Source organism: Geotrypetes seraphini, chromosome 13 (assembly GCF_902459505.1).
Source record: "Geotrypetes seraphini chromosome 13, aGeoSer1.1, whole genome shotgun sequence".
In the NCBI taxonomy this organism is placed as follows: Eukaryota; Metazoa; Chordata; class Amphibia; order Gymnophiona; family Dermophiidae; genus Geotrypetes; species Geotrypetes seraphini.
The window spans coordinates 16,151,217-16,179,215 of NC_047096.1; the positions used below are offsets into that span (position 1 = coordinate 16,151,217).

Below are 27,999 nucleotides of genomic sequence, written 5' to 3' on the forward strand. Positions count from 1 at the left end.
TTGAATCACTTGAGAATTTCTCCAAAAACAATAATCTTAGATTAATTAATTTTCCTAAAATTTCCACAGCAACTCCCAGAGATATGCTTAAATGTTACCTAGTAGAAATATTTGAAATTCCTGAATCTTCTATGCCACCGTTTACACAGGCTTATTATTTGCCTGTTAAAGACACTAATGATCAAAAAAACCCTCAGGAAGCGAATCAAGAAGTGATTCAAGAACCTTTGGATATATCAGCCTTAATAGAGTCCTCAGACAGGGAAGTAGCCATTCCAGCTACTTTACTCCTATCAGTTGCTCTTACATTAGATAAAACATGGCTATTGAAGTTATATTTTAAAAATAAACACAAGGAATTTCTGGGATTGAAAGTTCAAATGTTTCCTGATTTGGCCAGGGACACACAGAGGCGTCAAAAGGAATTTCTTTTGTTAAGACCAGCAATTACTGACCTGGGAGCAACCTTCTTTCTTCGATACCCTTGTAAATGTATCGTTCATTATAAGTCGCATAAATTTGTTTTCTTTGAACCTTCACAACTGACAACATTCCTGTCTCTGTCAAGACTGGAGAAAGCTCGTGATGCATGATATATAGAGGACTGCCTTACTACAGTTCTACCTATTACTATTTCTTTCTTTTTTGAATATGATTGCTTTAAATTCCGTTAGTGTGAATTTTGGATCCTATATGAGGACTTGAGCATGATTTAAGATAGAATTTATTTTCTTGGATTCCGGAACTTAACATGTTGGATGTTTCTTTGTTGAATCTTGCTTTTCTGTACAAGTTTAAACTTGATTGATTATAATTGAAAATTTATAAATAAAAAAAAAAAAAAAAAATCTAGTGATGGGCTGATCCACACATAAGAAAGATGCTTTTGGGGATCCAGGTGCAACAAGAAATGAGGATATGACCAAGATTCCTAATATGGTGTGCAGTTTGTCCATTCTTACTTCTTTTTCTGCTTCTCATTATTTGCCTTTATTCTTTTCTTCTCTATTATTTTTCTTCATCCTCCTCCACTTGTCCCCTTCTTATTATGCTTTGCTTTTCTCCAAGTTTCTCCTTTATGGACTACACTCATCTAACCTTCTAATCACAGGTAGTGGTGCTCTAAGATGCTAACACTTCTCTTATCAGCTAGTAGTTTTATAGGCATTCATTTCCTAACAAACTAACAATGAGGAGAATAGGGCGGGACCGGGGAGGTGCACAAAGGTAAGACTTGCTTCCAGCCTATAAAACTAGCACACAGTGGTGGGCTTCTTATGATCAAATCCAATAGCTAAAAACAGCTGAGGACAGATATGAGATAGGAGCAGAATCAGCATGCTTGCCTTTGTAGTCCAAGCTTACCAGTTGCTAATGCTGCTTGGGATAATAATGTTGGTTAAGCCACAGGCTTGGCCTTCCACCCTATTCCAATGCCTTCTTGTTTTATTAAAGAACATGTCACTGGCTTCTGTTTGAGAGGTTGCCTTGACTTGCCTTAGTGTACAATATTTGTGGCCAGCACTCAAGATTTTGATGAGCGATAAAAACTCGAAACATGTACACAAAAGGTCATACTAATGGTAAAAGGTAGATGTGAGGCAGTTAGATCACCAAAACCAAGGTAAATAGCTTAGCTCTTACTGGGTTCGATACCTGCAATGAATATGCAAAAAAGATCTCTCAAATATTCCCAAGATATAGCACCTGATTGTTCTCTTTTGGTATGGTTTATTATTTCTTTGTATATTGTATTTACTCATGTGCTGTCTTACTTTTGTTTTCTCCTGTCCTGTTTTGATTACAAGCATTCCATTTCTATTCATTTTAAAGCTTTAAATCACTGGTTTGGACAACACTTTCGTAGCCCACTTCAAAGTGATCAAGTTTGGGGGGGAGGGGGGCAGTGACCACAGCCTTGCCTGCTTCCTCTACATTAACTTCATGGTACCAAGAAATGGTTTTCAATAGATTTGCTCCTCAGAGGCTGTGCAAGTTACAAGTGCCTGGCACCATTTCTTTTGTTTTGGAACATCGTTAAGAGATAGAAGGTTAGAAATGCCAATATCATCTGAATGATCCCCATTCCCTTATCAGACTAGATGGGGGCCATGCTAGTCCTCATCTGCCATCATTTATTCTAGTATTGTGCTTGTGCTACCCATGCTTAAAAAGAAGTAACAGCAGCTCTAGTATAGAATTTGAACTTTTTAATCATCATCCATTTTATTAAAACTACTTTCCTACTCCATAGGAAATTGCCCTGTGCTCAAAAGATCAAGTTTTTGACTAGGTTTTATTGCACAAATTTTTTTAAATCCACTGCAGCATGACTAACTCCCTCTCCCTTGCAATTTAGCTACAACTCTGGCTACCATAATGCATAAGCACAAAATTTACACAAAATAAACTGTATACTATTCATGAGATTTACATCTTAAAACACAAGATCTGGCTAGATGCTATGAAATCTCTTCCCAAATCTATCCTAATACATTTTATTTAAAAAAAATAAAAAAGGGAGGTAGGCATGTTCAATTACTGCTACAGGAAGCATATTTCACAGGTCAGGTTGTTTTTTGTTTTTTTTTACAAGTCATCCATGGACATCTTAGACACACTAAATGGGCTGGCTAATGCTATTCAGTAGCATTAAATATCAACTGACTGCTGCAGTATCATTGGTTTGAGCCAACACTTACTTGATATGTTGGGACAGCAAAAAGGTTATCCTAATTCTGCTAAGCTAACCAGGCATGGGCCTGCATATTGGGTAGTGACTAGTTACTTAAACATTTAATACCAAAGCCTGGGCTTGGCCCAGCACTGAATATCCAGGCTTAGTTTAGCCTATGACTTAAAAAACAGTCATGCTAACTAGTGATCCCACATTTTTTTCTTAGCTGCAAACCCAGATATCCAGTAAAAGGTTTGTACCAGGAGGCTCATGCTGAGTGAGGAGGTCAGATTCACAAATCTAACAGGAACAAGATGACCTTAAAGTAACTCCAAGAAAGGATGCTCAACCAACCCCCCCAAAAAATTCAACACTAAGGAAAACATCTCAAAATGGTAAGGTAGAGGTATACAAATTCTTGAATGACTGCAGCTCTCAATTTCCAGTTTTTAAGCTGTGAGATCTTGCTGCTGATGCTCTTTTAAAGAAGATTCCTAATTGTGGAAAATGAGAGTTTACAATCTGAAAAGTCAGTGAACTTAATGGATTTTTGTTTTTATGCAAGAAATAAACTTGTCTGATTTTTGTGACGTTTTCTCTAAGTCTGCAAGTTGCTAATCACTGAGGGGAAGATTCTCAAAACTTTAACATGATCACTAAACCAGTTCCAGCCGGTTTAGCATTCATTTATTTTAGCGGTGGATTATCAAAACAGCTTACCATGGACTTTTCCAAGCTTCCAAGCAATCTCAGACTCTGCCATGCAAATGTATTACAAGGTCATTTATATATAAATGAGCACTCCGGGCTATTCTCTATTATCACTGAGTGATTCCCTAATCCTGGCAGCCCATTCCTGCCCACCGTGACTGTCATTGTACCCTCGTTGACCCCCCCCCTTTTACCTTGTTTACAAAGGCCAGGCTGAGGGATGTCTACCTCTGGCCAGGTTGCTTAAGGCCCCTCCCCAGCACATTCCAGGATGCACCAAGGAGGGGAAGGCCCGCCATTTTGAAGAGGCGGGCCTGCTGGCCAGAACTTTTAAACAAGGTAGGGGGGAGGGGAGTTGTCAGGAGTACAACAGCAGTGGCGGGAGTGGGCATCTCTCCCGCTGCCGGAGGGGGTGTCAAGGAGGGTTGCTTGGCAGTGGGAGTGAGCATCTCTCACTGCCAGGGGAAGTTTGCTTCACATCAGCGGCGGAAGGGAGTGGGCGTCCTTGCAAATCTTCAATCTGGGGTCTTTTATTATTTTTTTTATTTCTGCATTCATTCTGCGCATGTGCTGATCACTATCACCAGCGATTGGCACATGCAAATTTAACAACCCTCCGCCAACCTCATTTGCATGTGCATTTTTTAAAGAATGTCTCGCCTTTTTGAAATCATTACAGTGGTGGCTGTGACAGTGGCCTGTTGGATTTTACCGCAAAGATTTGATAATCTTCCCCTGAATAGTGAAGGCAGGAGCACATCTCAGTACATTACACTCATTCTTAGGCTGTATGATTTTATAAGCTTTCTTCAATTCTACTGTTGTTGAAGAGCTTTTCCCAGAAGGCCTATCTTTGGTATAACTCTGAAAGGACTTTGCCATAGTGCAACTGCAGTCTGGTTAAAAAAGAGCATCTCCATATTTACCTCTTGCCCTCTAAACAAAAACTAAATTACTCTAAATCTAGGGAAAAAAGGTCTTCAGGTGCACTTTAAATACCTTTCAAAAAAGGTCTAGAACTTGGATTTTAAATAAAAAGATTTTTTAAAAAGGCTAGGTGTTGCAACTTTCATCCAAAATAGATTCTTACAAAATTAAATACACAAACAAGTTTTTTAGCCCTTCAATATTCCATACATACCAGCTGGAAACCTAAAACTCAGTGCTCCAGCAACTTAAGGCACAAGATACACAGCTGAATTATCACCTACATCATCTTCCTTTTGGGGGCTTTGAAATTCCAGCTGAGAATACATGATATCCATCTTTAAATCTACCTTCCTATTGGCCATTTACTACATTGTGCTGCCTATTCACGCAGTCACATACTTCTACTTGACCAATCACAGTACTCCAAACACAACTTTATAAAACCTTAGACTGAACTATGGACACTAGCTCCCCCGTACATTAGTACATTTTTTTCAATTTTGGCTTCTATTTAGTTAGCATGAAGCAAGGAAGAAGGGAGAACGAAAGAAAGATTGTGAAAAGATTTAAAAGCTATAGAAACCTTGAAACTAAGGGTTCCTTTTACAAAGGTGCGTTAGGGCCTTAATGTGTGGAATAGTGTGCGCTAAAATGCTATGTGCGCTAGCTGCTACCGCCTCCTCTTGAGCAGGCGGTAGTTTTTCGGCTAGTGCACGCTACAGCATGTGCTAATCCGGTGCGTGCGCTAAAAACGCTAGTGCACCGTTGTAAAAGGAGCCCTAAATTTAACATTGCTTCCTTCAAAATACCCAAGTTGTTAAGCCCCCCAGCATGCTTGGCACTATCAAAGGGTGGATGCTTTGCACTGTCTACTCATTTTAGGCACAGACCATCCATGTGACTCTCACACTGGACAGATGGTGACCCCCCAAGTTGCCAATCTGAACCTTGAACCCAGAGTCTGTCACATCAACAGCCTTGACAGAGATCCCCACAGAGCCCTGGGTGCTCAGCCCAGAGACCCCCAGTGTGATGACAGGCTCCTTCAGCAGACGGTATGGGAAGACAACCTCACGGATATGCGGCCAGCTGCAGTCTGCTGCAGTCTCACAGTATGTTTCCACTTCTCCAGAAAAACCTGCCAGAAGGAAACAGATACAGAATTTGTTAAGATGTGGTTTTTTTACCTGAATACTGGCCCTCCTGCTGTGGTGCATGTCAGAATTTGACAAAATCTTAAAAGCCCTCTAGACCCAAGGCAAATACTCAGAACTGGCAGAGTGCAAGCTCTTTAACTAAGTGAAAAGAGGCCACATCTAAAGCAAAGAGGGAGCTGTGACCTTGCGATCCATTCCAGACAGATTTCAACAATGTCCTGTTGGATACGCTAATGTCTCATCTACTGCTGCTTAATAAACACAAATTTTGAAACACTGGATTTATGAGTAGGCACTTCCACTTTCAGGTTTTAAATGATGAACGATGAACACCCCCCAGAAGCAAATTTAAAAAAAAATTAAATTAAGGCCTCCTTTTACTAAGCAGTGGTAGATGTTTTTACCATGGCCCAGGATGCTAAATGCTCTGACGCTGCTCTGCCACTCATAGGAATTCTATAGCGTCAGAATATTTAGCGCTCTGGGAAACCTCTACTGGAGCTTAGTAAAAAGGGGGGGGGGGGCGCGGTTAATTGCTTATTAGATAAATACTAGAAAAACACCATTTCCCATGGCTGATTTGTATCCTTCATTAAGTTTGTGACTTTCTGCAACGACTCCTAGACAATATAAACATACATTTGATTCCTTCAGAAAAGGTAACTCAGCAATAATACCCATGTACCTTCTAAAGAGATTAGGTTCTTACCTTGCTAATATCTTTTCTAGTGCAATAGGTGTCATTCTAGACAGACAGGTTAGATTCCAGTGCCCACAAGTTGTGCAGAAGGAATCCACTCTGGTTTTCCAATCCCTCCTACTTCGCAAAGGGCTCTGCTGCCCTCTAAAGTTAGTTCTAAAGCAGGATATTACTAGAAACAGATGTGAAGAAGGGGTACAAGGAAACTCCCCGATTAACAAGTCTGTTCTGCTCTGAAATTATAACAAGCATGTTAACAATGAACAAGCATACCAAACAGAAAAAAAAAAATACCCCAGTGACCTAGCACTAGATTGTGCTTTATACCCTTAAGGTCCGACTAGCATCCAACTGTCAGGTTTGGATATGAACATTCTGAGTGAGATAGTAGGCAGGCGCAGAAAATAAGTGATACTTGTCAGTAGATTGGAGAGGCGGACGATCCAAGATGGCAACTGTATAGGTTGGATGTGTGTTTGCTCCTGACAACCTCCTCGAATTAGTGATTTTTTTCTAGCATTTAACATAATTACCTACCGAGGATGCCTAAGCGGAGAGAGAGAAGCATCGCTGGGGCCTCGCGACACTCTGGGACTCCCGTGGTCGGCAGCATAGAGGAGCTTATCCGGCGCATGCAGGGCACGTCGGTAGAAACAGGGCTGTCCCCGCTGGAGACGCTGCAAGGGAACGGCGTGCAGCAGTCCTCCTTGGGGCTCAAGACAACTTTCAGCCCTGAAACATGAGCACCGCCCCCGCATCCTCGAACGACCAGTACCCCGAGGGAGGGGGAGCTTCCGGGAGCCGGAGTGCTTTCTCCCCCAGAGGCAGCAGAGATCGATCCGGGGAATGGTGATTCAGGTTCCCAGCCTTTGCTGGGGAGCCTGAACCTGGAGTTGGAGGCTTTAATGGCTGTGGGAGCTGGTTTAGTACAGCCTGAACAGCAGCTGAAAGACTTGCCAGTGGGTGAGCATAAAACTTTTACATTTACAATTTCCTCAACTTATTAAACCCCAGGAAATAACGTTGGACGCCCTTTGGGACTTGGTAGCTACTATTCCTAAAACTATAACCTCTCAAATTAATCAAGTGGAAGAAAGACTTAAAGAGCATGATAAGGAAATCTCAGGATTGCAGAAAATTACTAGTGACTTTAAATCATAAATTGAAACTCAAAAGCAAAATATTAAATCCTCCAAAGTAATACAGGAGGCGCTAATTAAGGACAATACAAATTTAAGAAGAAAGCTTGAATCACTTGAAAATTTTTCAATAAATAATAATCTTAGATTAATTAATTTTCCTAAGATTTCTACAACTCCTAGACATGCTTAAACATTATTTAGTGGAAATACTCGAAATTTCTGAGTCTTCTATCCCACCGTTTACACAGGCTTATTATTTGCCTGTTAAAGATAAAGATACTAGTGATCAAAAGAACCCTCAAGAAGCGAATCAAGAAGTGATTCAAGAACCATTGGATATATCTGCCTTATTAGAGTCTTCAGACAGGGAAGTAGCCACTCCGGCCACTTTGCTTCTTTCAATTGCTCTTGCTCTGGATAAAACATGGTTATTGAAGTTATACTTTAAAAATAAACAAAGAATTTTTGGGATTAAAAGTTCAAATGTTTCCTGATTTGGCCAGGGACACACAGAGGCGTAGAAAAGAATTTTTATTGCTAAGACCAGCAATTACTGCCCTGGGAGCTACCTTTTTTCTTCGATACCCTTGCAAATGTATCGTTCATTATAAGTCGCATAAATTTGTTTTCTTTGAACCCTCACAACTGACAACATTCCTGTCTCTATCAAGGCTGGAGAAAGCTCATGACGAACAGATGACTGCCTACCACAGTTTCAACCTATAACTGTTTTTCTTTTTTAACTGATCACTTTAAAATCTGTTTAATTTAATCTTGGATCCTATATGAGGACTTGAGCGAGATTTAAGATAGATTTATTTTCTTGTTTGGAATGTATATATTATGTTGGATGTTCTCTTTTTATTTCTTGGATCTTGCTTTCTGTACAAGTTTAACTTGATTGATTATATTTGAAAGTTTATAAATAAATAATTTAAAAAAAAAAGTGATACTTGTGTCACTCTGGACTCCCGCCCTATCTACTAGAAAATATATTAGCAAGGTAAGAACCTACTCTCTTTTTCTATTGCAATAGGTGCATATCATTCTAGACAGACAGGACATACAAAAGCAGTCGTAAGAACATAAGAAATGCCTTCACCGAATCAGACCCTTGGTCCATCTAGTCTGGCGACCCGTACATGCGGAGGCTTAACTAGGTGCTTCCTGATGAAGACCTAGGTGTTCCTTGATGAGACCTTGTTTACCTGTATCCCTCAATGTGATTTGCAAGGAGGTGTGCATCCAACTTGCCCTTGAATCCCATAATGGAGGTCTCTGTCACAACCTCCTCTGGGAGAGCGTTCCAAGCGTCCACCACTCGCTGTGTGAAACAGATCTTCCTGACATTTGTCTTGGGCCTGTCGCCTCTCAATTTCAGTCTGCCACGAGATGATGAACCAGATAGCACAGTTACTTACCGTAACAGGTGTTATCCAGGGACAGCAGGCAGATATTCCCACACATGGGTGACGTCACCGACGGAGCCCCGCAGCGGACAGCCTCGAAAGCATCTTGCTTGAAGATCTCGAGCTTTCGATTGCTGCATCGCGCATGCGCGCGTGCCTTCCCGCCCAAACTAGGGGGCGCATCTCCTGAGAGGATCCTCAGTTCAGATACCAAGCTAAGAAGCCAACCAGGGGAGGTGGGAGGGTTGTGGGAATATCTGCCTGCTGTCCCTGGATAACACCTGTTACGGTAAGTAACTGTGCTTTATCCCAGGACAAGCAGGCAGCATATTCCCACACATGGGTGACCTCCAAGCTAAATCAAAAGGGAGGAGGGAAGTTGGCAATTTAAGAAAAAAGATTCTGTAAAACAGATTGGCCAAAATGGCCATCCCTCCTGGATAAAGTATCCAGACAATAATGAGAAGTAAAAGTGTGAACCGAGGACCAAGTGGCAGCTTTACAAATTTCCTCAATAGGAGTTGATCTGAGGAAAGCAACAGAAGCCGCCATAGCCCTGACTTTATGGCCCGTTACTCGACTCTGTAGAGGAAGACCAGCCTGAGCATAACAGAAAGAAATACACGCAGCCAACCAGTTGGAGATAGTACGCTTCGAAACGGGATGACCCAATCTATTTGGGTCAAAAGAAATAAAAAGTTGAGGAGAACTTCTGTGAGGTTGAGTACGTTGAAGATAGAAAGCCAACGTACGTTTACAATCCAAAGTATGCAAAGCCGCCTCACCAGGGTGAGAATGTGGCTTAGGAAAAAATACGGGTAGAACAATAGATTGATTGATATGAAAATCAGACACTACCTTAGGTAAGAATTTGGGATGTGTACGGAGTACCACCTTGTCATGGTGAAAAACAGTAAAAGGTGGATCCGAAACCAAAGCTTGTAACTCACTAACTCGACGAGCTGAAGTGAGAGCAATCAAGAAAACAGTTTTCCAAGTAAGATATCGAAAATGAGCCAAGTCAATAGGTTCAAAAGGAGGTTTCATCAGTTGAGCCAAGACCACATTAAGATCCCATACCACAGGGGGAGGTTTGATCGGTGGATGGAGATTAAAAAGACCTTTCATAAAACGAGAAACTAGAGGATGTGCCGAGAGTGATTTCCCCTCTAAAGGCTGATGAAAAGCAGCAATTGCACTAAGATGAACTCTAATAGATGTGGATTGGAGACCCGACTGGGATAGATGAAGTAAATAATCCAAAACAGAAGCCAAAGAAGAAGAAGTTGGCTGAAGATTATGAGTGGAACACCAAGAAGAAAATCTGGTCCACTTTTGATTATAACATTGACGAGTGGACGGTTTTCTGGAAGCCAGAAAAACATCCTGAACAGACTGAGAAAATTCAGCAGAATCCATCAGGTGGAAAGGAACCATGCTGTCAAATGAAGAGACTGCAGGTTTGGATGAAGTAAGGATCCCTGACTCTGAGTGAGCAGAGAAGGAAAAACTGGCAGAAGAAGAGGTTCCTTGATGCTGAGTTGCAGAAGGAGAGAGAACCAATGTTGTCGGGGCCACCGAGGAGCTATGAGAATCATTGTGGCATGATCCGACTTCAACTTGACAAGAGTTTTGAGAATCAGAGGAAAAGGAGGAAAGGCGTAAAGGAACTGATTCCTCCAGTCTAGTAGAAAAGCATCCGCCTCGAGACGAAGAGGGGAGAAGATGCGGGAACAAAACAGAGGAAGTTTGAAGTTGTTGGGTGACGCAAAAAGATCCACCCGAGGAGTCCCCCATCGGTTGAATACTTGACGAAGTGTGGGGGAGTTGATCGTCCATTCGTGAGGTTGGAGCAGACGACTTAATTTGTCTGCAAGGCAATTCTGAATACCCTGAATATAAACGGCTCGAAGAAAGATGTTGTGTGAAATCGCCCAATGCCACAACTTCAGAGCTTCCTGACACAGAGGATGGGAACCCGTTCCCCCCTGTTTGTTGACATAATACATTGCTACTTGATTGTCCGTCCGAACAAGGACTACTTGGTCGTGAAGGATGTGAAGGAAAGCTTTGAGAGCCAGAAATATCGCTCTGAGTTCCAACAGATTGATATGACATCGACGATCTGTGACCGTCCATAATCCTTGCGTACGGAGACCATCTACGTGGGCTCCCCATGCGTACTCGGACGAATCTGTTGTGAGAACTTTCTGATGAGGAAGATGGTGAAACAGCAAACCTCTGGAAAGATTTGAAGAGAGCATCCACCAGCGGAGAGACTTCTTTAAAGAAGGCGTCACCGTTATATGGCGAGAAGGTGGATCTAGAGCTTGTTGCCATTGGGATGCCAGAGTCCACTGAGGGATGCGAAGATGTAGTCTTGCTAAAGGAGTCACATGTACTGTAGATGCCATGTGACCGAGAAGGACCATCATTTGACGCGCTCTGATAGTTGAGAGGGAAGATACATGATGACAAAGGTTTAAGAGAGTATTCTGTCGGTTGAGAGGAAGGAAAGCTCTCATGCGGACGGAATCCAACACCGCCCCAATAAATTGAATCGATCGAGTTGGAACTAACTGAGATTTTGGGAAGTTGATATGAAACCCCAGACTTTGAAGAAAAGAAATAGTCTGAAGGGTCGCTTGCGTAACCCCTGAAAGAGAAGGGGCTTTTATAAGCCAATCGTCGAGGTAAGGAAAAACTTGCAATCCCTGGGCTCGAAGGGCCGCGGCCACCACAACCAGACACTTGGTGAAAACCCGAGGAGAGGTTGCTAGGCCAAATGGAAGAACCTTGTATTGAAGGTGAAGGTTCCCCACCTTGAACCTGAGATATTTGCGAAAATTTGGATGAATAGGAATGTGAGTATAAGCCTCTTTGAGATCCAGTGAGCACATCCAATCCCCTTGATCCATGAGAGAGTACAGGATCGGGAGAGAAAGCATGCAAAATTTTTCTTTGACTAGAAATTTGTTGAGAGCTCGTAGATCCAGAATGGGTCGCAAATCCCCCGTCTTCTTTGGAACCAGGAAATATCTGGAATAAAACCCCTGGTTGCGTTCGGGAGGAGGAATTTCCTCCACTGCTCGAAGGTGAAGAAGAGCTCGAGCCTCCCGAAGAAGAAGAGGGAGTTGCGAGGAACTGGAAAGACACTCTCTTGGAGGGTGATCTGGAGGCACCTGAAGCAGGCGCAGAGAGTATCCCTCTCGGATGATCGTAAGGACCCAAAGGTCCGATGTAATGGTTTCCCAGACAGATGAAAAAAGGGAAAGACGACCTCCGATTGGTAGGGAGGAATTTGGATGCAAAGAGGTTGGAATGCTCATCACTGGACCGTCAAAAAGACGGAGCTGTTTTGGTTGGAGCAGGTGTCTGAGGCTTTTGAGGACGTTGTTGTTGTGGCCGTCTAGGTGGAGGCCTAGAAAAAGCCGGTGTGGACTTCATGGGGTAACGACGAGCTGGAGGTCTGTAAGCTCTAGTCACAGAAGGTTTTGGTTTCGGACGAATCAGAGAGGCGAAGGAACGCTCATGCTCAGAAAGCCTTTTAGTAGCTGCTTCAATAGAGTCATCAAAGAGCTCAGAACCTTGACACGGCAGGTTTGCTAAACGATCTTGTAAGTTGGGATCCATATCTACAATCCTGAGCCATGCAAGACGTCTCATAGCCACTGCAAATGCCGAGACTCTGGAGGATAGCTCAAAAGCATCATAAGATGCTTGCAACATGAATAGACGTAACTGAGACAGAGATTGAATAATGTTTTTATATTCAGAAAGACGTTCTTTGGGCCAGTCTGGGCAAAATGATGACAACTGCTTCAAAAAATGATTAAAATATGAAGTAAAGACATAGTTATAATTCAAAATTCTATTTGTCATCATAGAATTTTGATAAAGTCTGCGCCCAAACTTGTCCATGGTTCGCCCTTCTCGTCCTGGTGGAACTGTTGCAGACACCTTAGATGGGTGAGCCTTCTTCAGGGAAGATTCCACCACTAGGGATTGATGAGAAAGTTGAGATTTCTCAAACCCTTTACATGGAACAGTACGATACCTAGACTCCAGCTTCGATGGAATAGCTGTCACAGAATAAGGAGTCTCCATGTTACGTAGAAACGTCTGCTTCAGCACCGGTGTCATGGGTAGACGCAAAGTCTCCTTAGGAGGATGAGAAAGTTCCATATCCGCCAGGTATTCAGGTGTGTATTTTGAATCAGAATGTAAATCAATATTAAGAGCCTGTCCCATATCGAAGACAAATTTAGCAAAAGAAGCAGACTTCGAGGTCGAGGCTTCCTCAGGAGAAAGAGAACGAGAACGATGTGTCACTGAAAAAGATGGAGAAGCCTCGCGTGAATACTGAGATAGGGGCTCAGATTCAAGATGCAAAGTGATGGAAGATGTTCCACTGCCTGTCAGAGGAGGAGTGGCTGAATGTTTCCGCTTAAGGCTCCGAGTCGGAGAAGTGCGCGGAGTACGAGGTTTAGTAAGAGGAGATTTTTCTCGAGACAAATGCCTCGAAGGTGGTGTCCTCGACCTCGAATGCCTCGATGATATTGAAGAGGCAATGGTAGTATGAGCTTTAGAAGTAATATCAGAATGCTTCGAGCTCTTTGTAGAGGTAAGCTTCGAAGATCGAGATCTGTGCTTGGATCGAGGTAATGCTTGTTTAGCTCCATGTTCAGACGAGGAGTCTGACGAGGAAACCCTGGATCGAGACCTGCGACGAGGAGATCGCCGAGAGGGTGCTGATTTATGCTCAGGCTGGAGTTGCGCAGACAGAGTCGAGACCGGTACCAACTGAGCCACTATTGAGGAAATTTGCGTAGTCAGAATTGACTTCAGCATATCCTCAAACATGGGGACGGAGACCAAAGGACTCGGAGTCACAGGAGGTCTCGTGCGTTCCAAGGAGGGCGACCTCGATCGAGAGTATTCCCTGGACTTGGAAGCACGTTTTGAAGGTCTGGAAGACGGAGTCAAACCCGGGGCCCCAGGTTGAATGGAGGTAGACTCTGTCGGCTTCTTAGAGATGGTACCTGAAAAGGAAGCAGGAGACTTACCCCCCAATCCAGGCTTCGAGGACATCGTCGAGGCCTTCGAGGCCGAGGACCCGGAGGTCTTCGAGGCCGAGGCCTGTCGAGGAGGCGAGGTCGAGGTTTTAGTACTCGAGGTTGGACCCGGAGTCGAGGATTTTACAGATGCCTCGACCGAGGCCACAGCTTTTTCAGGCTCCATACGAGGAAAAAGCTCCAAAAATCTGTCGCAGCGGCGTTTAAAAGCACGAGGTTGAAGAGTGAGGCAGCGAATACAATCTTCGGGGCGATGAGTCGACCCGAGACAGATCATACACCGACTATGTGGATCAGTGATGGAAATAGTTCTACCGCACTGATAACACCTTTTAAACCCGGTAACAGGCCGGGACATAGATAGGACAAAGTCCGTGTCGAGAACGGAGAAGAGAGGCCTAGGCCTCAATCTTCCAGCCCGACGCTAAAGAAAAACAAAAAGATGTATCTCTTTTTTTTTTTTTTTTTTTTAGAAATAAAATATAAGTAGAAATAGAATTAGAATTACGAACACAGCGACCGAAAACAATAAAGTACTCAGCCGCGGTGAAGAGAAGGCACAACGCTACGGGAACCAAGTCGACAAGTCTTCTCGGCTCCGCGGAAAACGTTGAACTGAGGATCCTCTCAGGAGATGCGCCCCCTAGTTTGGGCGGGAAGGCACGCGCGCATGCGCGATGCAGCAATCGAAAGCTCGAGATCTTCAAGCAAGATGCTTTCGAGGCTGTCCGCTGCGGGGCTCCGTCGGTGACGTCACCCATGTGTGGGAATATGCTGCCTGCTTGTCCTGGGATAACTGTGTACTATAGGCGCTGGGGCCACCAGAATCACACGGCCAGGGTGCCAAGTAATGTGAAGAAGAACTCTGCCCACCATCGGCCAAGGGAGAAACATACAAGAGGACCACCTGTTAATCAGTTCTCTATCTCCACCTGCTGGTAGATGTGTGCTATCCCACTAGTCTCTGGATTCATCTGCTGCTGTTGCTAAAGTATCAAAATTCCCATACACGAATACAAGATGTCCGGGGCGGTACTTGGAGAGACCCCCCCACTGGTCGACAAGTCGATGAAGCCGTCCGTGCAATGCGCAGCGAACAGAATGCTAGGAATGATTAAGAAGGGGATCACGAACAGATCAGAGGAGGTTATCATGCCGCTGTACTGGGCCATGGTACGCCCTCACCTGGAATACTGCGTCCAGCACTGGTCGCTGTACATGAAGAAGGACATGGTACTACTCGAAAGGGTCCAGCGAAGAGCAACTAAAATCGTTAAGGGGTTTGGAGGAGTTGCCTTACAGTGAGAGATTAGAGAAGCAGGGTCTGTTCTCCCTTGAAAAGACGAAACAGAGGGAACATGATCGAAATATTCAAGATAATGAAGGGAATAGATTTAGTAGATAAAGACAGGTTGTTCACCCTCTCCAAGGTAGAGAGAACGAGAAGGCACTCTCTAAAGTTAAAAGGGGATAGATTCCGTACAAACATAAAGAAGTTCTTCTTCACCAAGAAAATGATAGAGAACTGGAATGCTCTTCCTGAATCTGTTATAGGGGAAAACACCCTCCAGGGATTCAAGACAAGGTTGGACATATTCCTGCTGAACCAGAACAAATGCAGGTAGGACTGGTCTCGGTTAGGGCACTGGTCTTTGACCTGGGGACCGCCACGTGAGCGGACTGCTGGGCGTGATGGACCACTGGTCTGACCCAGCAGTGGCAATTCTTATGTGTATATGAAAAATGAATGGAAAAAATTGCATTACAATTAGTAATGGAGGTGGAGTCTGGGGCAGAGCTTGGGTGGCTGAGGATACTCTGATATTTGTTACTTAGGGGGTACTTGGCTTGAAGAAGTTGAGAAACACTACACTAGACTACTTCTCTTTACATTGCTTCTATCTGAGATATGGGAAGGGTGTGAATGCGAGTCCCCTTCTGTTGACACTAAGTCTCCCCTTCCCAAAAAAGAAAAAAATAAACACTGGTGTAACTCTCCCCTACACCTTCAAATGACCAGTATACACATAAAAGTACCATTATCACAACACCAGTATCTACTCACACTTCTGGATGTGGTTTCCCATTTCGTCCAGTCCCTGCTTCAAACGAAGCAATTCCTGCTCCACAACTTCTGACAGCTGTACATTCTGATTCACTGTTCCAGTCTCTATCTGGGAAAGGGAGAGAGGGGGAATGCAATTAAATATTTAAGTTTTGAAACTAAAACAGCCTGCATTAGGATGAAGCTTAGTAAAGAGGCTGAGTTCACTACCCAAGGCAGTTAAGACTGTGCCATTTTCCAAGGGGAGGGCACCATGCACTGCTCTTACAGCAATACCCAGAAGACAGCAAGGCCATGATGAGCAAAAGTACTACTTAAAAGTTATAAAGGAAGACTCAAACACACTCCAAGCCAGCCTCCCTCTGGCTAGGAACAGTGGTACATAAGAGAAGAGAATTCCTTGTATATTGCTTCCAACTGAGGACTGAAGTTGAAATAAATGGGCTGGATGAGATCGAAAGAAATACAAAAATAGAGGAAAACCCCACCACCACCATGTAGATAGGAATGGCTGTTCAGGGCAGCAATTCCTAGCCCTAATCCAACTGAGTTGTAAGTGCAAAAATAGAGGTAAATATTTCTATACCACCTCCTTCAAAAATTTGATCTGAAGTTGTTAACCAATACCTCAATAAAAATAAATTAGTGACATCAATAAATAAGCACAAGCACTGATAGACATGAATGCACATCCAATAAACATATCAGTCCTAACAAAATCCTTAAAATTTTAATTATTTTATCCTTCATTTACAAATTTCAATATGCATTAATAGTGAGTTAATACTAAAATTTTATTAGCTTTCACAATTGAGAATGCTTAGAAGAGGAAGCAATTTTGAAAGCAAAAATATTCAAAGTAATTAAAATGTAAAATTGGGTAAATAAAGGAGGGCTCCATCAGACTGAGAAACCTAGTGTTTAAAATACAAAAGAAAAAAAAGTGTGCACTAAGTACTAATGAAAGATTAGGTTTTTACTTGGACAATCTCAATCCATGTTCGTGAACTGTTACAGAAGCATGTCAATCACATATTTCAACTCCTCCTCCTTCACCAGTTGTATAATGTTCTCTCCAGTTTGTACCAAAACAAATCCATCTCCGTGTAACAGAAGAGGCAGGGAAAGGGGAACATACAGAGCAGAACAGTTTGTGGTAACTCATGAAAACAATAATTAGCATAAACTTATAACATAGGTATATCAATAAACCAACCTGCTGTGTGCAACTAGAACTAACACATAAGGAGCCCCAAAACTAAAGAAACTCATTATTTTAAAGGTAATTTAAAAATTCATGTTCATCCAACAGGAGAAGAACTTCAGTTCTGGACTATAGTTGTCCAAGGCAGAAAGCAGGCGAACTGCCAAACTCACAGGGCAAGCCATACAGACTCCTGTGTATATTAACAGAAAGATTATCCAGTTTAAGAACCTATTCTTTCATTCTGTTACATAAACACAGGAGTCTGTGCATTAGGTAATGTACCAAAGCAGTGCCAGACATCTAGGGTGGGACAAATGAGCTTGCCCACAAGACCAAGGACCGAAAAAGCAGTGTCCTCCTGAACCGCCACATTCACTCTGTAAAGTCTCGTAAAGATATGGAGAGTAGACTAAGTGGCTGCTCTACAAATTTCTTTGGATGAACTGCCCAGGATTCTGCCCATGAAAATGCCACACTTCTGGTTGAATGAGCTTTTGAGAGAAAATAGGTGGCCATTTGCCACAGCCAATGTACGTCAATGAAATTGTCAAGTGAATCTATCAAGTGACAGAAGCCTTGGATGCTGGTATACTTCATCTAGAGCACGGGCCACATGCGATCTGCCAGGTACTATTCTGAGGCCCTCGGTATTATAAAGAATGATTCTTTATGGAAAACTTGTGCTTTAAGTGTCTGGCGTTTATGTCCTGGAATGTTGTCCGCCTCACTGCTGTAACCTCATGCAAGCGCTTTCCTGCTTCTGTACGTGATTATGAGGTGGAGTGGAGAGGACAATCGCGTACAGACGCAGGAAAGCACTTGCGTGAGGTTACAGCAGTGAGGCAAGCAACATTCCAGAATGTAAGGTAACCATTCACATAGAATTTTTCTTTTTTCAACCATCTTTATTTTCTCTTCTTTATTAATTTCCAGGTACTTTAGTTAGATTGTGAGCCTTCGGGACAGTAAGGGAATTTTTTAAGTACCTTCTTACTTCTCATTTATAATCTTAATGTATATTTTCTTCAAACCGCTTAGAACCTAACGGATGTAGCGGTATATAAGAAATAAATTACATTACATTACATTGGAGTCAGTGCAGCTTGTGCGTGTGTCCGGTGCTGGAGGAGGTGAGAGCTAAAGGCGGTTGCAAACGTGACCGCCGGACACTTAAGGCACAAGTTTTCCATAAAAGACCATTCTTTATAATACCGAGGGCCTCAAAATAGTTGGGCCACAATCTTTTCTCTTGCAGTTGACACTTTGATAGTTTTTTACGTTCTGAAATTATCAGAAGCAATTAAGGAAAGATTTATAAACTATAACGGTTACAGTTTATAAATCTTTCCTTAATTGCTTCTGATAATTTCAGGTTTCAGATAATCCACATTTTGGATTTGTAGGTACTTACCTCATGCAAAGTTGTCATTTCTTTAATAAGACATTAACTATTTTTTCTGCGGCTCTCCAAGTACCTACAGATCCAAAATGTGGCCCTGTAAAGGGTTTGAGTTTGAGACCGCTGATCTAGAATGATTAGTAAGAACAATAAGATGGTTGGAAAGATGAGAGTTCTTGGTCCTTTCCAGGTAGTGGAGTAAAGACTTGTCAGACATCCACCCTCTGCAATACTTTATCTTCCACATACACAGTGAAAACCCTGCAGGAAAGAGCCTGCAATTCCAAAATCTATCTCGCTGAGATTATTGCCACCAGAAATACCATCTTTCCCGTGAAATCTAAAACGGACACTTCTTGGAGAGGCTTAGAAAGGTCCTTCAAGACAATATTAAGATTCCAGGGCAGAAAGGGCTAGCGCAACAGAGGTTGCAATCTCAGTGCCCCCTTCAGAAACCAGATCACATCCAGATGAGATACCAGCAATAGCTTTCCCCCTCAGGCATGGAAGCAAGGCCTGCCACCTGAACTTTGAGAGACGCCACCTCTAGGCCTTTTTCTAGTCTGGCCTGAAGGAAGACAAGGATCACAGGAATTGGTGCCTCGAAAAGTTCCACCTGATTTATGGCACACCACAGCTGGAAGACTCTCCAGGCCTTGGTGTAAGCCGCAAACATCGAGGGCTTCTTTTCTCGAAGAACAGTCAACATGACTACCTCTGAATAACCTTTGTGGGCCAAGGCCATGTGCTCAAGAGCCATGCTTTAAGACCAAAATTCTCCGTGATCTCAATGGAAATTGGTCCCTGAGAAGTCCCGTATAAACCGGTAGATCAATGCAGTCATCTCATTGGAGTCACACTAGATCTACATGCCAAGACCAGTGAAGCCAGCCTGGGACTACCAGGATCATAAGTCCTGGATGATGTGCGATTCTGCAGATGACTTGGCCCACCATAGGTCACGGTGGAAACACATACAGTATAGAAGCCTGTCCTTTGGCCAGTGCTGAACCAACTCATCCAACCCTGTATTTCCCAGTTTGTCTCCTCAGCTGTAGAAGCAATTCATCTTCATGTTCTTGGCTGAAGCTGTCAAGTCTATCGCAGGTCTTCCCCAGAGTTGTACAATGATGCTGAATGCTCTTTGGGACAGGGACCACTCTCCTGGGTCTATAGTCTGCCGGCTGAGAAAGTCAGCCTGAATGTTTTTCAGTCCTGCTATCTGTGCTGCTGAGAGCACCTGAAGATGAGCTTCCACCCACTTGAACAACATCTGAGCTTCCAGACATAATGGGGCATTACAGGTGTCTCCCTGCCTGTTCATATATGCCACTGCAGAGGCATTGTCAGAGAGTACTCTGATTGCATGCAATGGAGGTGACAGGCATGCAAATTTGCCTCATGCATATGCATTAGGGCTATCCTGAAAACCTGACTGGCTGGTTGTCCTCCAGGATAGGATTGGGAACCACTGCTGTAGGAGATCCACAACTTGTCACACTGTCTTCTCGCCCTCCTGCCTTGATAGGGCTCTGATCAGCCAATCATCCAGGTACAGGTGCACTTGTATCCCCATCCTGCGGAGGTGCACTGCAACCACCACCATCACCTTGGTGAAGGTGTGTGGGGCCACTGTCAAACCAAAAGGTGAGCCCCAAACTGGAAATATCTTTGAAGGACATGGAATCTCAAATACTTCTTGTGGTCTGGGAAAATAGAAATATATGAAGGTATACCTCCATCAGATCTAGGGAGGAAAGAAATGCCTCTGGTGCACTGCCGCAATGACCGACCGAACTGTCTCCATGTGGAAGGAGGGAATTAGCACAGTATTCAGACTTTAGGTCCGGTATCTGTTTCCAGTCTTTTGTGCCTTTCTTGGGCACTATGAAGCATACAGAGTATCTGCCAAAGCCCAATTCTACTTTGGGAACTAGTTCCATAGCTTGAATGTCCAATAGCATATGTACTGGCCTCTTTTTCCGCTTGGCCAGCTGGGGAGTTGATGAACAGATCTGAAGGAGGGTGATAGAACTTGATCTTGTGACCCTCCCCAATATCTAGAACCCAGCAGTTCGAAGAAACACTTCCACTCCCTCCAGAATGTCGTCAGCCTCCTGCCAACGTGTAGTGGTGTGGCTGCTGACCTGGCATCACTGTGACTTCTTGGAGGCTGTATCTGGATCCCTGATCTCTGTGCAGAGGAACCTACATAGTACTGGTGGGAACAACATGAGGAACGAAAATTGCCTCTGCCTCCCGAGGCAGGTTGGTGATGTCTGATGTCTGGCAAAGACTTTGGGCAACAATCCACCACACAGGCCATAAGGTCATCTAACCATTTGTCTCTAAATGTTATATACCGACACCTTGCTCTTGACTCTAATGTCATCATATAAAGCGTCTGCCTATTATGGGCCACAAGGAAACATGTACAAGTGCTCACTCTTCAGCCACGACTGGACCAGAGCGGGGTACCTCAGAGTCTGCCAAACTCTGATCCAGCTTGTCCAATTCCTCCCCAAAGAGAAAAGAACCTGTAAAGGGAAACTCACTGAGCTTGGATTTGGAGGCCGCGTCTGCCGACCAACCACGGAGCCATAAGGTATATCTAGTAGCCTCCCCCAAGGCCATAGACTTAGCTGAAGCTCACAACAAGTCATATATGACATCTGAAAGATAAGAAGCATCCAGTTCATTTTTAGCCACCTCCTGATTTACCAACGACCAGTCATTAGACTTCTGATCCAACATATGCTCAGCCCAGCGGAAACGGGCCCTGGCCACCAGACCGCCACAAATCACCGAATGGACCACTAGAGCTGCCACATCAAAACTCTGAATTAAAAGGAGCAGACACCACAACACAAAACTGTAGTCTTTGCCTGACCGGGAAAAGGCATACAGTTGAGGCTCCTCTAAAGAAAAAAATGGAGAGGTGGGGGAAATAGGGGGAGAAACTAGACAACCTCGAGGTGGTTATGGTCCCACGAAACCCAGTTCAGACCGACTAAAAATAGGGGCAGATAAAAAGGCCACTGCATAACCTTTTCAACAGACCCTGCCAAGGCCTAAAAAAAGACTGCACAGGCTTATCACCTCCACCCACTGAAGACCAAGAACAGACCGATTCTATGAGGGACTGCACAGCCCACATGTACTGTAAGAATTCAGTGTGTTCTCAGTCTCCAATTGCTGGCAGGGGAACATAAACCCATCCATCCGTGCTGAGACAATAAAGAACAGGCAGTTTGGTGTACATCCCATCAAAGATCCACCAGGGCAACTCTCGAGCTAGGTCTCCACCCCAGGGATACAAATATTCTTCTTTTAAACAACTTCAGTCAAGTTTGCCCACAAGGCTGTTCATGAAGTAGCCCAGGGGTTGCACTGAGTGGTGGAAACCGAAACCACAGTCCATTCCACTCCCCATTAAGAAACAAGAACTTACACAGCAAGAGGGACAGCTTGCACTTCACAGTAACTACACAATCATTTTGTAATAGTGCCAAGGTAGAATTTTAGGGATAGCAACTGCTACAAGGTTCAAAATAGAAAATGAGGAAGGATCCAGGGAAGGACACTGACCTAGGCAGTGATGGTTTTAGTTTTGTGCCACCCTCAGGCACTTTCTTTACCTGTGCTAAACGGGCTTGCAGAACACCAAGAGCTGATTCCAGATTCATTGCCTTGCCCTCCAGCTCTCTGCGCTGATCTTCTACCTGGCGCCAGACTGAGTTTACTTCTTGTGCAACTGCAGACTTCTCCAATTGCACCTGCTGGATCAGCTCTCTGGAAAATACAGGATACTCACAATTAAACAATGCAGCACATGCTTGAGTAATTAAAATCAAATCCGCCATTGTACAGATGTAGCACAGATACAGAAGTTTAAATAGCAATGTGGCTGTATAGTATTTGAACTGCTTCAAAATTAATTCTATATTCAATCAACATTGGAATGTGTATTCTGGACATCATTTTAAATATCTTTCTTCCTTTTAAATTTTCTCTACACTACCTGTATATGATTTACAGCACAGTCATAATACCTGAGCTTCTGATGTCAGTGCAGAAGTTCTTCATTTGCAGAGCTACAGTGACAACAGAAGCCAGGGACCCCATTGCTGCATTTATACACAAAATACAGGTTTCCCTCCATAATTTGCTGAGATTACAGGTGCAGCCCCCTTGCGAACACTAAAAATTTGCAAATAACTTTCCTTTCATATTCATGGGGTTTGGGGTACAGTCCTCGTGAATACCATAAACTTACGAACAAACATTCCCTCCATATTTGCAGGCATAGATTTAAGATTTTTCAGTTCTTGCATTGTACTGTACACTTTGCAGTACAGTTCAAATATTATAGAAATGACCATGTACATGCACTGTAATCTCATTAAATCATGGAAAATCCACCAAAAAAGAAAATATAAGGACACAGAAAGAACTAAAACCAAGTTCTTTGCTTTTGTTAAATACAGGTTCATATGCAGTACTGTAATTCTTTTTTTAAAAAATTCTTTATTCATTTTACATCTTACAAGTGTATCATAAAATAACATTTAAACTTATACAAATCACTTGATTCTCTATCAATTTAACTTAAATCATAATATTTAAACCCTTCCTCCCAACCCTACTAATTCATATGTAGTACATATATCATATAATATATTCTGTCCTATTAATCTAATCATTAAATATCAAATCAGAAATCCCCCCCCCCCCCCCATACTTTGCAATTATACCTATTAGGGAAAAATGATAATCCAATAATTACTCATTACAATATTCTATTAATGGCCTCCAAACCTCCTAAAAGTTATTAAAATTACCTTTCTGCAAGGCTAACATTCTTTCCATCTTGTACATATGACATAATGAATTCCACCAAAAACTATACAGTGGTACCTTGGTTTACGAGCATAATTCGTTCCAGAAGCATGCTCGTAAACCAAAATACTCGTATATCAAAGCGAGTTTCCCCATAGGAAATAATGGAAACTCGCTTTGATACGTCCCCCCCCCCCCCCGAGGCCAGCGGCGCTGCTTTATTCCCCCCCCCCCGAGAACCGGCATTTCTTCCCACAAAGGCCCCCCACCCCACGATCCGGCACACTCCCCCCGCCGCAACCTGAAATCCCCCAGACCCACCCAAACCCGCTTCTTACTTTCAGCTCGGCTTCTGCACCGGCATGTCCTGTGCGTTGGTGCCGGTGCCTGAAGACCGGCCTTCTCCTCTGTGCTGGGCCTTGAGCATCTGCGCATGCTCAAGGCCTGCGAGTTCACGAGATCTCGGAGAGAACGTGAACTCGCAGGCCTTGAGCATGCGCAGATGCTCAAGGCCCAGCACAGAAGAGGAGGCCAATCTTCGGGCACCGGCACCAATGTACAGGACATGCCGATGCCGGTGCAGAGCTGAAAGTAAGAAGCGGGTTCGGGTGGGTCTGGGGGACTTCAGGTTGCAGTGGGGGGGGGGGGGGGGGGTGCTTGTAAATCGAGCCACGCTCGGTTTCCGAGGTGCTAATTTTGCAAATGTTTTGCTCGTCTTGTAAAACACTCGCAAACTGGTGCACTCGTAAACCGAGGTACCACTGTAATTTAATCTATTCCAATTTTTCCAATTAAATGTAATCTGCTGAATGGCAACTACTATACTGTAGTTCTTAATGTTGAAGAAAATACTTTAACACACACCTATCACTTATTCAAGCACTGTCTTCATCCTCATCATCCTGTATAGGTTCCACACGAAGTGCAGGAGAAAAAGAAGAGGATAAGCAAGCACCAGGTGCCTCCTCAGGCAATGGAAGTGGATTATCAGTGTTTTCATCCTCATCATCCTGTAAACAATCCATATGTGGTGCAGGAGGAGGAGGAGACAAAGGGGGTGCCACCCCATGGGTGGCTGATGTGGAAGCGGTGGATGGAGGCAGGGACTCTCGGTATCTTCTAGAAATACACAGTGATTTCAGTATGGCTCTTCTACTTAATTTTTTTTTCTTTATATATATATTCATGTATGTAGACATTGCTGCTTCTGCTAACTCCTTCACCTTCAAGGAACTTTCCATGGATGGGTCAATGTCATAAAAATAGTCCATGACAGCAATGAACTTATGCAGACCCTCTGCAATATTGTCCAATATAAACTTGTCTTCTGGCACCACTTCTCCATCCTCATCTGGTATTTCTTCTCCTTCGAGAAGTGTCAGGTCAATTAGGTCATCTTCTTTTTTTGTCAGCTCTGGTATCTATTAAATCTTGAATATCCCCCAGATCCATAACTTGAAAGACTTCCGCACCCATCTTCTTTTCCAAGTCCACAATGTATTTCATAATTTCTTTGACTGGCTCTGTGGTAATGACAGTAAACTCATTTACACATTCAGGCCAAAGATTCTTTCAGCACAAATTCAGTCTCAGGCTTCACTGCTTTTTATTGCTGTTTCAATAACATTGGTGATAGTGAAGTCTTTCCACATTTTCATGATGTTCTCCACATTGGGGGTCTTCTTCCACTGCATGGACAATCTCCTCCATTGAATACCGTGTATAATGTGCCTTGAATGTCCTTATTATCCCCTGGTCAAAAGGCTGGATGAGAGATGTTGTGTTGAACACATGTGCTTCTGAGTGTCTGGAGGCATTGTACAATACCAGCAGCACCTTGAATTCCTTTCCCTTAATGGCAAGGTATTTTCTTACTTCAAGTATAATGCACAGTGAAAACACATGTAACAAGATGCACTTTTAACAGCGCTGTCACTGTATATGCATCCCTGGACCAGTCGCTGATTTTTTGTCGCCTAAAGCCGACATCACTCTTGAAGAATTGCTCAGCGATTTTTAAGAATCTTTCAGAGTGCTCATTTCAGTGTTGAAGAGCCCATTTGCATGGCAGTGTTGGAGACTGCTAGAAACTCGGTAAAGACCGAGATAAGCCATTTTGATAATCCGCTGCTAAAATGCATGCAGGCTAAACCGTTGGAAAGCAGTTTAGCAACGGCAGTAAAGTTTTGAGAATCTGGCCCTTAATTTTTTAAGGGTCAGCAAGCCAACTAAATGTAGCAGCCATGAGAAAACACAGCAACATGAAAGAAAGAACTATTATAATTTTTTTATGGGACATTTCTCTATATTCATAAAGCAACTGGGGTGATGTGCTTGCAGTGTTTAAATAAAGAATTACAAAAAAAAGAGAGATAGATTAAAAAGCTTTAAAGTGTGAAGTTTTTATATTAACAAAACAAACATGAATAAAACAGTCCATGCTGGTGCAGATATTTTCCACCTGACTAATTGTAGCAGTGGCTCCACTGTTTAGGCTACAGTATTTGGGTGTCCCAGGAGAGAACTGGGGAAAATTCTGGAGTATTCCTTTAAAAAAAGTTAAGATTTAGATATTTAGATAAAAAGTAGGTATTTCCCTACCCCAGAGTGTTTACAATCCAAGCCCAAGTTCAAATCCCACTGATACTCTTTGTAAACCCTGGTTTATAAACTCTTTGTAAAACCTGGTTCTCAGCCTGCTTCTCTAACAACTGCTACTTGATTTATCACTTTCCATTATTATTGGGCTACTTAAAATGTGCCATTCAATCAGACCTGCAATGGTCTCTATCCATACAAGAGCACACCACTATCCCTCATTCTTCCTTCCTTTTACCTCCCAGAGGCAATTATCAAGAGAGATGAAGTTAGATAACTATTGCTCCCAAAATCGTCACTCCCACCCTTCCATGCTTGTTAGCAGACATTACTATTATGCAGTTGCTTCTTACCTAAGGCCCTCCACCTGCAGAGAGCTCTCTCTCCCGCTCTCTGTTGCTTCCTTCAGAGCATCTATCTCCTCCTCAGCCTCCTCCAGCTGTGACCGCATAACTTCAAACAACCTTAGGGTCTCATTGACACCGACATCCAGCAAGGAGAGTCGGTCAAGCACTTCTTTCATGCCATCTGAAATCTCTTTATTAAACACCTCCAGTTTCTCCTGGAGTTTCTGTACCCTGTGCCCTGTCTGTTCTAAGTTATTGAAAGCCTTGGTGAGTGAGGCAGCGATTGAAGACATGTTTTCCTTCAGCATGCAGTTGGTCTGAAGCATATCATCCAGGGTATGCCCCATCTTCTCCAGGTGAATTGAGTCCAAAAGCTCAATCTTCTTCCTCAGCTGATCCAGGTCCATCCTGGAAGGGAACTCCTTCCTAATGTCACCAAGAATATGCTTCACCTCCGACTGAAAGGAAGATATGTTAGCAATGGGGTCATAGGATAGGATCTGTCTGGTAGCTCTGGTGGTTTCCTCTAGCTTCGCCTCATACGTTCCCTGGGCTGCCTCCAAATCAGCGACTCTCTGCCCCAGCTCCACTGCAGTCACCACCTAGAAAAGGTAAAGAAACAAAAGCTCAAAGAAAGGCAATTATTACCAGGGTTAGCTCAAAGGACTGTGGCACCTCGAGTCAACTTTTGTACTGGTGCCCCCTCCATGTTAAGTCTCACCACCCCCATGCTGGTGACAAAGGGCACCATGAATCCTGCATCTCTCCCTGCCTGCAAAGGGGAGAGATGTCAAATAGGAATTCGGGAAGACTTTTATCATCAATGCCCTGGGCCAGGGCCTCACCCGGTCCGTAGGTTGAGCCAGCCTTGAACACTGCAGTCACTTTCCCCTTTATTTTAGACACAGTATGGGACAGGTGAATTATGTATCCAGGCAGAAACTATCCCAAGCACAACTCACTTCTTCCACCCCCTTTTTTCCATCCTACCCACCAGCCTCTTCTATCCTCCTCTCCTCACCAAGCCCACCAGTCCCTTCTACGCCTATAGCATGAGTGTCCCCTCCCCCAATTTTCCCTTCATCCCCTCCCCCACCACATCCCGTCCGTCTCTCCTTACTTTTAAGGCCCTACCTTCTCCTTCAGCCCCTCAAGTCCCTGGAGGCGACTCCGCAGCACCTGCACCGTGTCCCCGAGCTCCCGCACCGTGTCCCCCTGCCGAAAGAGCAGCCAGCCCTGCGCCCCAAGCCCGGCGGCCAGCAGCACGAGCAGGAGCCAGACCATCCCTCCAGGGCCCGGCCGGGCCGGTGCCGAAGCGTACTCCTCCTCCGTCTCGTCCTCAACCCCCCGCGGAGATTGCGCTGTTGCCGCCGCCGCCGCCATCTCCTCCTTCCACGGCTTCCGCTGCCTCACCGCCATGCCCAGCCCACCGGACCCGGCTCTGCTTCCTCTTGTTTTCCTTTTAGTCACGAAAAATCCTCCAAAAACCCCGAACTTCGCGCCCGTGAACTGTGACGCGGCACTCCCGCGGGCGCGCGATAAAGTCAAACGCGTCTAACGGAACCGGGCGCAATTGCGAAAAATGCGGGAAAAGAAAGCCAGCGGCGCGCGGCAGCAGAGACAAGGAGGAGGGGGCGCGCAGGTGGGAAGGCGGGGCGTGGCGGCGCAGGTCCGTTGGTTGAGGGGGTGTGGCTCGTTTAAAACCAGCGGACTGAGAACCCGGAAGAAAGCAAGCGCCTAACC

General features: G+C 44.0%; 1 protein-coding gene across 1 annotated transcript; it reads right to left on the minus strand.

Annotated features, from left to right (window-relative positions):
• Window positions 1-2,190: 2,190 nt before the first annotated feature.
• Window positions 2,191-27,952, minus strand: LOC117347439. The gene is made up of 5 exons (XM_033918401.1): window positions 27,391-27,952; window positions 26,263-26,858; window positions 22,111-22,264; window positions 15,867-15,975; window positions 2,191-5,456 (listed from the first exon to the last, which is right to left on the minus strand). The coding sequence occupies exons 1-5, from the start codon at window positions 27,673-27,675 to the stop codon at window positions 5,197-5,199; spliced, it is 1,404 nt and encodes a 467-aa protein (XP_033774292.1). The 5' UTR covers window positions 27,676-27,952; the 3' UTR covers window positions 2,191-5,196.
• Window positions 27,953-27,999: the final 47 nt, after the last annotated feature.

Bases quoted from the DNA above. Each gene is read 5' to 3' on its own strand.
- LOC117347439 (XM_033918401.1), bottom strand. From the start codon at position 27,675: ATGGCGGTGAGGCAGCGGAAGCCGTGGAAGGAGGAGATGGCGGCGGCG. The intron at 15,976-22,110 runs GTAAAGAAAGTG...TCCCTTTCCCAG, and splicing joins TGCAAGCCCGTTTAGCACAG to ATAGAGACTGGAACAGTGAA. The intron at 5,457-15,866 runs GTGAGTAGATAC...TCCTTCTGGCAG, and splicing joins GGGAAACCACATCCAGAAGT to GTTTTTCTGGAGAAGTGGAA.